This window comes from Parambassis ranga, chromosome 14 (genome assembly GCF_900634625.1).
Source record: "Parambassis ranga chromosome 14, fParRan2.1, whole genome shotgun sequence".
NCBI classification, from domain to species: Eukaryota; Metazoa; Chordata; class Actinopteri; family Ambassidae; genus Parambassis; species Parambassis ranga.
Window position 1 is genome coordinate 14,484,321 of NC_041034.1, and position 12,834 is coordinate 14,497,154.

At 41.1% G+C, this 12,834-nt stretch overlaps 1 protein-coding gene across 1 annotated transcript in view; it reads left to right on the forward strand.

The window, feature by feature from the left end:
• LOC114446030 (seizure protein 6 homolog) overlaps window positions 1–12,159 on the forward strand; it is a 70,475-nt gene extending 58,316 nt beyond the window's left edge. Inside the window, exons 7-17 of the mRNA XM_028421422.1 lie at window positions 400–566; window positions 650–844; window positions 2,591–2,729; window positions 8,057–8,253; window positions 8,922–9,116; window positions 9,572–9,763; window positions 9,841–10,035; window positions 10,200–10,238; window positions 10,340–10,448; window positions 10,538–10,634; window positions 12,061–12,159. Of these exons, the coding sequence (XP_028277223.1) occupies window positions 400–566; window positions 650–844; window positions 2,591–2,729; window positions 8,057–8,253; window positions 8,922–9,116; window positions 9,572–9,763; window positions 9,841–10,035; window positions 10,200–10,238; window positions 10,340–10,448; window positions 10,538–10,634; window positions 12,061–12,069 (1,534 nt within the window). The 3' untranslated portion in view covers window positions 12,070–12,159. The remainder of the gene's footprint in view (window positions 1–399; window positions 567–649; window positions 845–2,590; window positions 2,730–8,056; window positions 8,254–8,921; window positions 9,117–9,571; window positions 9,764–9,840; window positions 10,036–10,199; window positions 10,239–10,339; window positions 10,449–10,537; window positions 10,635–12,060) is intronic.
• The last annotated feature ends 675 nt before the right edge of the window (window positions 12,160–12,834 follow it).

Genomic DNA, 12,834 nt, shown 5'->3' on the forward strand with positions numbered 1-12,834 from the left:
ATTAAACATATGCTGAGAGCAGAAGTGAGCATCACTTTCGGAAAAACTGAATTGTATTGCTGCGGATAGAGCATTAAAACTTTAAAAGGCTATAAATGACCGAAATCTCTAGGGAGTGACAGATGAGTTTGAAAGGACCTTTTATCATTTTAATCCCTTACGAGTGTTCTGTCAAGCAAATGAATTGGAAGGAGCAAGGGATAGGAGATGGCAGCTGCATTACACTTTCCTCTGTAACTACTGATCCACATTGCTATCGTCATGCATGGCCATTCACCTCATTACAGAGTGTAAAATGTTATCACAAAGTTATTACAGCCGCAACTGGAACAGTGAGCTCTCGAACAGCTTCTAACTTCTCCTTCCTCTACTTCTGTTTTTTTTTTCCTTTTTTTCTAGGTTGCTAATTAAAAATGGCAACAACATCGACTCTCCACCTGTGTACGACTCCTACGAGGTGGAGTACCTGCCCAACGAGGGTGTGCTCAGCACTGGACGTTACCTCTTCGTAGAGTTCACCACAGATAGCACGATGACTTCCACCGGTACTGCCATCAGATATGAAGGTAGGCCAATCATGCATGCTGCATGGTTTGATTAAAAACAAACATAAAAAAATTACTTCATTTTGTTTACTTTGTGTTCACAGCTTTTGCAAATGGCATGTGCTACGAACCCTTTGTGAAGTATGGCAACTTCAGCAGCAGCGACTCTACCTATGGTGTGGGCGCAGTGGTTGAATTCTCATGTGACCCTGGCTACACGTTAGAGCAAGGTTCTGTGGTGATCGAGTGCGTAGATGCACAAAACCCACAGTGGAATGAGACCGAGCCGGCCTGCAGGGGTGAGTGCAAAGACGTCCAAATAATGTGGGCTTTAAAAAAGAATGGGCTTCTGATGGAGAAGAATTTAAGTCAACCACCGTATAACTGACCTAAGGAACCAAGACTTTCCATCATGGGCTCAGTCATTGCAGGGGATGGCGAAACCTTTTTGTCCAAATGTTAAATACCACCGGCAGTTCACTATATCTTCCTAAGCTGCTTTCCTCTGATCCATGATAAGTTTCCTCCTAAAACTGTAGCAATGATTTGCTTTGATATGTGTGCTTGTAGGGCAGATTTTAGAAGTGCTCGAGATTAGAGGCATACAATAGCTGGCCTACGATGATCACTGCCACAGCGCACAGACGATGCAGCATATTTAATAGCATTCCTACCCGGAGTCCTTCTCTTCTCTCTGTCACACTCATCCCACATGACATGCCGACCTTACTCCTGCTCTTTAATGCCTGCATGGTCATTCTGCCACAGAGGGAAATTGAAAAGCTTTCTAGTAACACTGGATAGAAAGAAATTTAATTTCTGCTCTTGCAGGTCATGGTCACCAAGCGATTTAATGTTCGTATGCAGTTTTACAAGGATCGTGCCAAGGAGCCTGTACATTTTCAATTTCAGTAGTATTTTATTAAGTACTAAAGGTATAGAGTGCAACTTTTCCATACAAATTCAATACATTCTGTCCTTTGCAAGACTGTGAATAGGCCCAGCAGGTGAAGCTTATAAATCTGTCAGTCTGTGAACTTTTCCATGCTGGTTCAACAACAGTGATACTACAGAGTAGTGAATGCACTTCATGGATGAGCAAACCAGCTAGCATTGTTTTGAGAAAAAAAACAAGACTGTACAAGTTATGAGACTGTTTCCACTGTAATGTTGGCATTTTAATATCTTCTTGTGACTCAATGAAGAGGATGGCCGTGTCTCAGGTGCAGGACTTTTTATGTGTCTCCAGGTCTGGAAAAGTCCCTGGTAGATCAAGCACACAGGCTGGTTGCAGCCTCTGCAGTGATGTAGGCACTACAGCGGGCCGTAATGTGTATGGGGGGGGTCGTAATTTACTAGTTGATCCACCTCCTCGTCTATGGTCATGAAATTTAGGTAATGCCTGAAAGAGTGCGGTAGAATTTTGTTTTCTCCATAGGGTAGCCAGGCTTACTCTCTGACATCAGGTTCAGAAATTTGGGTTGCTGTGCCTCCACATAGAGGAAATACACTTAAGATGGCTCTGGTGTCTGCCCTATGGGCACCACCCTCTGAAGGTAAACGGCCACCTAGATGGTGACCCTGGTGCCAACCCTGCTGGAAAGATTACGCCTCCCAGCTGGCCCGGGAGCTAAGGGAAGTTGTTGGAGACAAGGGGGGTCTCCCCTGTTGCTGCTACAACTCTGATAGACTAAGTGGTTTGAAGAATGGAAGAATGGATGTCATTTTTCTACCCAGGAGGTTGCAGCTTGCTTTTACTGTGTGAGCCTTTGACAGTGACCATATTCTGTGACCCCATGACAGTTCAGCTGTATAAGTTATGTGCAAGCATTACATTATGTTCACTGCCAGAAAAAGGAGACAAAGTTTGTGCTCTACAGATTTAAGCCCATGATTTCTATGCAGAACTCATGAACATCAACATTTTTGTTTATCGTAGCTTCATAATCCACATAATTAAAATCAACTGAACTTAATTTTCTGAGTCATAAAATTTGTTACGGTTTGTTTCTTAGTTATAACCTGCTGTGTTTGTGTGTTTGCAGCTGTGTGCAGTGGGGAGATCACAGACTCTGCTGGTGTGGTGTTGTCTCCTAATTGGCCAGAGGCCTATGACAAGGGGCAGGACTGCATCTGGGGTATTCATGTGGAAGAGGACAAGAGGATCATGCTTGACATCCAAGTGTAAGAGACTGCACCAAGGTGTAAGGCGAGAAATCACACAGGGAGGTGAGGGAGGAGGTCAGATTGATCCGGGGATGTTTAGCACACCGTCTCCAGACGGAAACAGACACGCTCTCGGTTACTTTGTCATCTTTTTTTTTTTTGCACATTAAAACATCCACATGGGAAAGTGTTTAATTAGATTTTTTTAAACATCTGCTACATTAAGAATTCTGTGTAGCTTCCAGCTCGCTCTCTGACCAGATTAGCCTGTAAGCCTCTGCGCTCTCACTTCCCTGGTGTCTGCCTCAGAGTTGGCTTTGAAATGAATATGCTCTGGCAGTGAACTACTCTGAGCCACTTATCCAGCTCCCCAACTGTAATTCAGCACACAGATGTCAAAATAGACATGCACACACACACATACAAGCACTCACTTTCACCTTCCTTAAAATCTACTCAAATGTCCCCCTACACACACACACACACACACACACTCGTGTATGCACATCTGTTTTTTCCTTACACCGGGCTGCACCAGTTATTGGTCTGAATTGAACTGAAAATGATCACATTATCGGGTTCTCTTCATGGTACATGGAAATTAAAACAAAAGTAAGTGTGTTTGAGAATCTGCACCACTGTCTTGTTATCGCCTATGGATTTTATCTGCTCGCTACGGTTGGGCATTTTCTCACACACACACACACGCATCCTATAGCGAGCACAGAAAACTACAGTATAATTGATTCGTGTTATTGCCTGAAGCACTTAGAGACAAGAGGGCGCAGAGAGGTTAAATTTAAACCAGTGGGAATACTGCCTGGGGTTATAGAAAAACAAGAGTCAGTGGCAATTCTCAAGCAGAGGCTATTGTAAGCCATTGGTCACAGTGGTCATTTATGCATGCTGGCATTTGTTCCCTTTCATTCTGTTATTTTCCACACCCATAATTCTCTCTCTTGAATAGTGTGATAAAATTCAAAGATTTAATTATGGCATTAGGTCTGGATACCGTGCAGATATAAATACACAGTAAGGGAACACCAATTGGAGAATAAGAGGTAAAAATCATGAATAAACAGTCACAGACAAGGACTATATCCAATGCAGTTCAGTATAGAACAACAAGTGAACACATCACCGTTAACAAGGCCCGAAGTTCAGCATTCAATGTCTGTACCAGTTCAAGCTACATTCACAACAAGTACTGTGCATAAGGTAAATAGCTTAGATTTAGAAACAAATTATTTACATCTGAGTTATCAGAACGCTACTGTCTTTTAAATGTACATGTAACAAGTCGTGTGAATAAGGACAGAGCATTGGAGAGTACAGTATAACATGCAATCGTGTAATTATACGATTTGTCTGTAGATTACGCTAAAGTAAGCATGTGGGCAAAAGTGAAATTACTTCAGCATTATGTAACAGTGTCACGCATACATGTGACATTTACACTGACTGATGTAATGCCTCAAGGTGTCCCTGCACGTTAGAAAGGAATGCAGATCACAATTTCTCCTGGCGGGCAGAGGTTGTGCTGCACAATAATATTGCGGCCCCTCATCCTTTACAAATGTGAAATGCTTGATGGCTGTGCATCAACCTTCCCCTTGTGTGCTGTCGACAGGAAGCTGATGTCAAAGTAGACAATGCAGACTGAAAATATTGTTTTTTTAAATTTAAAATACAATAAATTCTAAATGTATCCTCACTAATTTAACAGTTAATATTAATAGTAGATTTATCCATTTAGTGAGAGATCAAACTCTGATATAAAAAAACATAAAGCTAAAATTATTTTAGCAAATACACAATAACTCAACAGTTTGAAAATGCATTGAGCTTTAAATTTTTGCAAATGGTTCCTGAACATGCTCAGTCGTGTATATTATTACATAATCACAATGAGTATAATGTCCCAAACAAAAGTCATCTCTCAGGCAATGAGATATGAGCCTCCACTCAAATATGATCCACAGATGAAAGAATAATAGCATCAAAGGATACCAATAAAAAAACAATGTCTGAATGCCACACAGGCTTTTGTGTGACCCTGTATGCCTTTCTGTTCTTTAGATGGAGATTAAGACTTAGTGATTAATGTCACCCGGTGCACCTAAGGTAAAAAAAACAAAAAAACAAAAAAGATCAGAGAGGATTTTTTTCCAGTGCAGAGGTAAACAAGTTGGATTTGAGCTAAACTGTTTTTATTTATTCTGACATTTTTAAAAAACTGCACCACCCTTAAGTTTGTTTTAATCCACGCCACATGAGGCTGTAAATTAATGGTGCTGTGGCCAGCTTTAGTTTATCTCAAGGTTGGTCATGCGTGACTTTGTTGGGAGTAGAAACCCACAGACCTCACCATTACCTTCATGTCTGCTCCGCTCAGCCTGAGAAAAGCATTCCTAAAGGCCTGGTCAACATGCAATTTGTGTCATAGTGTGTCTGTGCGTGCATGCATTCTGCATGTTGAAGTGACAAAAGGCTCTTGTGGATAAGAGCTGTCTCATTATAAGGGTGGGCACACACTTTTCCACATTAATGAGAATGTTTTCTGTATTATCATTCATCACTATGCCTGTGCTGGCAATTACAGAGGAGCAGTGTGCATAATGAGGACTGATTAATTAATTTAGGCCAAACAGGAGGGCTGGCTCCTTGCTAATTAGCATGGAGCATGGCTTGAGCAAGAGCCAGAGACGAGGTTACAGCTGATATCCCCACCTGTGGAACACAGCTAGGTAAATGGTAATAAATTTGAGCGTTCGGAGTGTTCTGTATCTGGAAATGTTTCACCGTAACATAACAAGAAAGTCCCCAGTATTTGTGTCAGGAGTGGAGTCATTTTAGATTCGACATAATGGGTTTACAGAGTCCTCTAGTGGAGACTCTGAGCATTGCATGCTTCCTGCACTCCAGCTTGGAATGCGACCATGTAGAAACTAAAGTTGTTTTGATTGTCAGAAGGCGAAGGTGTGACACTGAAAGCAATTTCCATCCTGTATGTGGAGGTTTGCAAGGTCCTTTAAACTCAAAAGGTCAGTGAAGGTGACAAAATGCCCTAAGGCTTGTGGAAAACCAAATGCCATCCTCTCATCCGAGCTGGTGCCATAAGTATGCATAGGAAGATCTCTTACAAAACAGATCCTGGGCCACCTGACACCTGGGCCATTTAATGATATAAGTCAACGACGGCACAAATGACATGTTAGTCAAGCCTTTCTCAGGCTGAGTGAAGCACATGTGAAGGGTAATGGTATGTTCTGGAGGGATCAGGCTGTCCGGGTTTTCTACTGTCAAGAAAGCTACGCATGACCAAGAAACTAAAAGCTGTTAGATTGCCAACTGATGGATCCTTTGTTGCTGGGTATACATGGAGGTAGAATACAGTGGTGGTAGTGACAGCAGGTGAAGGACAGCTTGACAAAACCCTCCTTTGTTTCCACTGTTTACATCTCCTCCATACATACATGGAGAGGCTTGTCACTCAGTTCCTCACTTTACTCTAATGCATGCCACTGCATTCATCATTTATGTCTAGCAGGAGAAGCCTTAACACAAAAATACAAATATAATTCAGGTATTATTCTGGTTTAAGAAGCAGCAGGCCCATGAATATACACCTTGTGGATCTAATTCTATTAGTTAATACTGATAGTCAGTAAAATATGTTGATTGTTCCAGCAGCTATAGTCAGAGGTCTCTGGGGGGAGTAAGAGATTGAGTAAACAGATGTGGTTCATTTATTTTTCTCTCTCTCTCATTTTAATATGTAGAGTTTTGAGTGATTTTGCCTCATGGGTGCTTAATGTTAGAATGTCAGAATAAGAAAAGAAGCAGACAGCACCAAACTCTAGTACTTTCCATTATGAAGACTGCTGGCACATACTGTCCTCTTGATGTCAGCGAGAGAGAGAGAGGAAAATCCTTCTTACTGACTTATAATGTGTCAAACAGGTGCCTCACATCAGTGAACTCAAAGGGCAATCAGTGCGAACATAGAAGTACAGCTCTTAGAGAAGTTATATATCAAGCATGATGATGTAACAGAGTTTAATTGAGGAAGCAGCAAAAAACATCTGTATATGTTCTACAATTATTGTTCCTAACGCACACATGTTTTAATGATGCCAATTCTGACTTGTCATATCTCCATGAGGGTGAGTGATTAGTCACTGCTCTTTGAAACCTTGCCACAGTATGACCTCTCTATGAAGTCTGATTCTATGTTCATTCATGCAACCTCATTGATTTGCAGCACCTGTCTCTTAATCTCAGTAAACCTTTCAGAGACTGCTTCTTGTTGTTTTCTTTTCTTTTTTTTATTCATATCTGGGAACTGTGCCAGGAAGGAATTTGACTGATATAAGTAAAGATTGCATTAACACTATAAATATGCAAATTCTTGTTTAGAATGTTGTTTTTTGGCCTGAGCCAACTGTTAGTTAGACAAAATGAGAATATGGTTGGCAGCCTAAAAGTACATCTACAGAATAAATATAATAATAATATATGATTGTGTATATATATATATATATATATGTAGTCCTGCTCATGTGACGCGATATCTATATAGGCACCGCTCCCCTATGCACAAATGAAAAATAGCCCTATGCTACAGTCAGTGTTAACTTCTAATCAGCATACAGCCAAGCTGCACTGCCATTTTGACTTAAAGCATGCAGAGCAACCAGTTACTCATGCTTATTATACCAGCAGGGTACAACTGCATATGTGGCTTATTATTTCATTTTATTTTTTTTCCATGTTCTCTGTCCCCTGTGTATGAATAAATGTCAAGTTTTACTGAAGCGCTATAAAGAGAGGAATGGCATATGAATCTCCAAATGGAAAAGGTTAATGCATTCTTAAGTTAATCCTTCACAGTGGAGATTCTGTCAAACATGTTTCTTGACTACTGTACATTCAAATAACTGCAGGCAAACATACTTTGGATATTAATTTACTTTTTTTTTTACATATCCTCTACTGCAGCTTTTTTTACCTTTAGTAAAAGAAAGTTAAAATGGTTCCTCCCTCTAAAATATTCCTATATTATGCTCATGAACCCATACATGCACATTAGTACCTGTTTATGAGGGTAGTGTTGGGGGGAGAAGAGAAATACATCATGAATTATTTAGTGTTTACTTCACATCAAATCCAATATAAACAGAATTTAAATTTTCCAAGTACTGCTGACATTGCCTAATATCATCAGCTTTCATCAGCTATGGAAAATACACACACACAAACAATACTCAGCAAAGCACCACAGAGCTATGAAAACTGTAGAGTTAAACCTGTATTGTCTTTTTTGTTGTTGTTGTCAATCCTAGCCTCCATGTTGGTAAGAACGACTTGCTGACCTTCTACGATGGGGACGACCTGACGGCTAACATCTTGGGCCAATACAGCGGGACACGGCCACACTTCAAGCTCTACACCTCCATGGCTGACGTGACTATTCAGTTTCAGTCAGATCCTGCGACTAATATCTATGGCTACAACAACGGCTTTGTGGTTCACTTCTTTGGTAAGATGTGGCGTTCTTTGATTCTTTTGTTAAATAATAACTTTCTTCTGGAAATGATTGGTACACTTTCCGTGTGCAATAACCACTTACAAGACACACACACAAAAAAATGGTGAGCATGGAATACAAATGATACACCTGGCAAGTCTTCTGTTTTCTTGCTGTGCCTCCATCTATCTGTTTTCTGGCGTATCCCAGGTGTCCTGGATTAAATAACAACAAACACACGAACACAATAATAGGGTACACTTTAACATCAGCAGTTTTTTGCCCAGTGCTTTTGTGTTCTTGGCCATGTGCTGTGCAGTAGGGGAGGCACAGACTGACTGGTGCCAAACCACATGCTGTGTTCCTCACAGCAAACATCACAAGCTTCTATTTACATTTTCCTCCCAAGCCGTTGCTGTTTAGAGCACAAAGAAGAGAACATTTTGCAGTCATTCCCCGCTGAGGTTGTTGCATATTAATGCCTGGGTTTCCTTCAGGATCCTCATCATCCCTCTAGAATCCAGATCCTATATTCTATAATAACTGAAAGTTTTATTTGTTTATACCAGAAAAATTAATAACAGTGGAAAAGTTCTGTATTCCTACACCATTTCTGTAGCTTCTAATATCCTGTCTTTCCTGTAAACACAATAAAACACCAACCGCTCCGCTGCTCACAGAGGTACCGAGGAATGACACCTGTTCAGAGCTGCCAGAGATCACCAATGGCTGGAAGAGCACGTCCCATCCTGACCTCATTCACGGCACCGTCATCACCTACCAGTGTTACCCTGGGTTTGAACTGGTAGGCTCTGAGATCCTCATGTGCCAGTGGGATCTTACGTGGAGCGGAGATGTGCCAAGATGTGAGGAAGGTAAGAGGAGGCACACAATGTCATAGTTTTTGACTACTTATACAACCTATAACCATCCTCTAAGTGCTGAACAAACACAACCATGCCCAGGTCTGGCATCCAGGTCAGGGTTAGGTTGTATGCAAAGCCATCCTAAGGGCAGCGTCACCCTTTGACTCGTGAAAGGTTATCAGCCTTTAGAGATATGAGTCTTGGTGAGTATCTACCAATGTGACCTGAAGTAAAATCATGACTTCTCCCATCAGTAAGCCCAAAGAATTCTAAAATGTCAAGCAGGTCAGGGATCAAGCCAGATCAGAGACTCTTAAGCTGTGACCCTTTGGTCCCAGTCATGCTTCTTTAACATCTATTGCTTCCCTCAGTGCATGTATTTGTTAGAGAGGCTACATTAGCTATTACAAATATTGTCCACCACCACAATGATAAAAACGTCCTCTCTTTCTGTGACGCAACAGTTATGACATGCCAGGACCCTGGAAATGTGGAGCACAGTCGTAAGGTGATCGGAGGCAGCCGCTTCACCGTTGGATCGACGGTGCAGTTTATCTGCAATAAAGGCTACATCCTGTCTGGCCCCGGCCTCCTCACCTGTTACAACCGGGACTCGGCAGTGCCCAAGTGGAGCGAGAGGCTGCCCAAGTGTGTCCGTAAGTCACACAGCACAGAAGTAATCACATACTGTGATGACAGGAATAAAATAATAAATCAAATATCTTCTCCTCAGCTGAAAAGTATGAGCCATGCAGGAACCCTGGTGCTGCATCCACCAGCATGCAGAGCTCTGAAAAAGCCTTTTACCAGGCAGGAGAGATGCTGAGCTTCTCCTGCCACCCTGGCTACGAGCTGCAGGGCGAGGCCACCATCTACTGCATCCCTGGACACCCGTCACAGTGGAACAGCACTCCACCTGCCTGCAGAGGTAAACCTTCAAACTGAAGCAGACACTTTAAAATGCAGCACAGCCTAGACGGGCTATTGATTTTTTTTTTGCTGTTTGTGAATGCAAGGTCTTTTGACTTAAAAATGCAGGTTGCTTCATGTTGCACAGCTCCGGTCCAAATAACTGCAATTATGTCTTTGTAGCATCCTCAACGCAGTATGTGAATGAACGCAGGCTAGATGGTGAGTTTCCAAACACTGCAATATCAATATATTGATGTTTCTTTGTAATGAATATTTCACAGAATAATACATGTGTTTATGTTTTTTTTTTCCTTTTCAAGTGGTTAATGTGGATTACAGCATGGAGGGAACCAACATCGCCCTTGCCGTTTTGATTCCAACTGCTGTCATCTTAGTGGTTGTCCTCGGGATTTATGTGTACTTTGCAAAGTAAATAACTGCTTGAAACTTTATGTATTTCATTTTTTTACAGAGTGAGTCTTTACAGAATGTTTCTTGTTTCTCCACACTTTACCCAGACTGCAAGGGAAGTCTATCAGAATGCCGACATCCTCGCCACCGTATGACAACATGACAGAAGAGTCAGCTTTCGACAACCCCATATATGAGAGCGGAGTAAGTACAGATGTCATGAGCATGCAAGACGTGGATTCGCAGAACACCAGTGTGTTGTCCTGATCCTTTCCCATCTGGCGGCCATCCTGTCATCATCTCGTGTTTCACCAGCAGAGGGCACCCTCCACCTCATCTTTCACCACCATGCCCATCATCAGTTGATTTACCAAAAGGACATTTCCTTTCACCCCAGTCTGTCTGTGTGTCAGAGGTCATTTACATTCTGGGTGTGCATTCTTCATCACTTGGAGGAGTAAGAGTGACACATTAGACCCTTCATCATAGTATCTCATATCATTTACACGTATTGCGTTAGATCCTGCAGTGATTTTTATTCTAGCTGTAATGACGTACAAAGATAGTGCCAGTTACCACTGTGTGAATAGTGACTATCCATATACATATATCTTCTCTTTGTTTATTGCTCCCCTCTCTCTGCTCCTTCAGCACTGGCAGCCTCATTCTAGATACTAAATTCTGCCAGTATGTACTAGAGAACAACTATGAGGTGAGATCTTCCTCTGATGCTGAGAGCACACTAATATATCTGACTACACCACTAACCAGCTGCACGTTGTGTTCAAAATCTAAGTAATTATAAACCACACAGACTGGGGAGACAACTTATTAAGAAATGCTAATTGTGGATAGAGCAAAATGTCAAACCTTCTGTGTTTTTTCCACATAAAGACACTCCTCTTCCTCCTTGCATCTCTGCTGTCGTCAACATTTCAGTGAAACTGACGATGTTGTTTCAGTGACATCTTTGTTGCATGTGGATTGTTACTGGTGTGTTTTGCAGCACTTGACTTTAGGCTGGGTGTATGTATCTATTATCTGATGTCATATGATGCTGAAATATCAGAAGTAGGCTACAAAGAGTAGATAAGTATACTTGACATTACACTGAATTTACAGTTCATTTGCACACAAAATTGAAAAGCACAGATAGGGAAGGAAAGATGTTAAAACAACAGCTATACATAAAACATGATGATCAACAAGATCACCATCTTTACTGTAAACAAACAGATTTCACAAATGCACATTTACCTGAGAGAATCAGTCAGGGCAGACATTAAACAGACTTTTGCCAACGTCTTTGTAAAATTGATGATATAATTGACCTAAGAAGGCCCCGAGTGCCATACTAGCTATAAGAAACACTAAAGTTCACCAACAGTTACAAATAAAAAAACAGGGACAAATGAGGCTAGTTCATTCAAGGACAGGAAAGACATTCTGTTCTCATAATGTTTATACTCATCTCTATGTATATTCACACTTTATTTTAGGTTTGACAAATTGCCTGGGGCGTATTTTTTTTTTTTTTAAAGAAAATATATTTTGTTGCTGATGACCTGAGACGTTTTGTATTTGCAGAATTATTCATCATCCCTTTTAATTGTTTGTCTGGTCTTTACAGGACAAATGAAAAATATTAAGATGTCCGTTTAGAGACCTTAAAGCAAGAATTGCTCAAGCTTTGCCTTTTGGGACCCTCTCTGCACTGCTCATCTTATCCTTCAATTTTTTTTTTTTTTTGGTCTCTTTTTGTTTTTTCCATGTTTCCCTTTTGTGCGTTTCACTGTAAATATGTCTCTCTTTCCACGGTCTGACCTGTGAATCTGTCAAACACCATGGTGATATTTTTTATAATTGTTGATGACCATTGGTGATTGGATGTTTTTGAGTACTTTTTGATGCCCCTAAGTGGCAATTAAAAAAGAAAATGAAGGGAAACGTCTTGAGATTCTTGAGATCTGTTGGATACAATTCCCCCATCACAGAACGCTTTTTGGAAAGTTTGCCATCATTACTTTCTTTTCTTTTTTGTGTGTGTATGGGCCTGCTCTTTGTAAATAAACTGCCTGTCCAATATGAGTGCCTCACGACTGACTATAACCTGAGAAATCACACGTGAAAATGTTTGTAAAATCTTTTAAGAATCATTTTCTATCTGTAGGTCTGAAGTCATTAGCATATATGCTAAGATGTACATCTTTTCCATCGTACACTTTCTCTTTAAGAACAAAATGATGCCCGATATTTTCCTACCAGCTGATGCGTGGGTCAGACTGCGTAAAGGCTCAGAGGATTTCTCAGACACACGGGGACCCGTCAGCTATGCATACAACTGATTTTATGTCACACTTTGAAGTCTCCTTCGGATGATAAGTAGCATCTAGCGTATATGTGT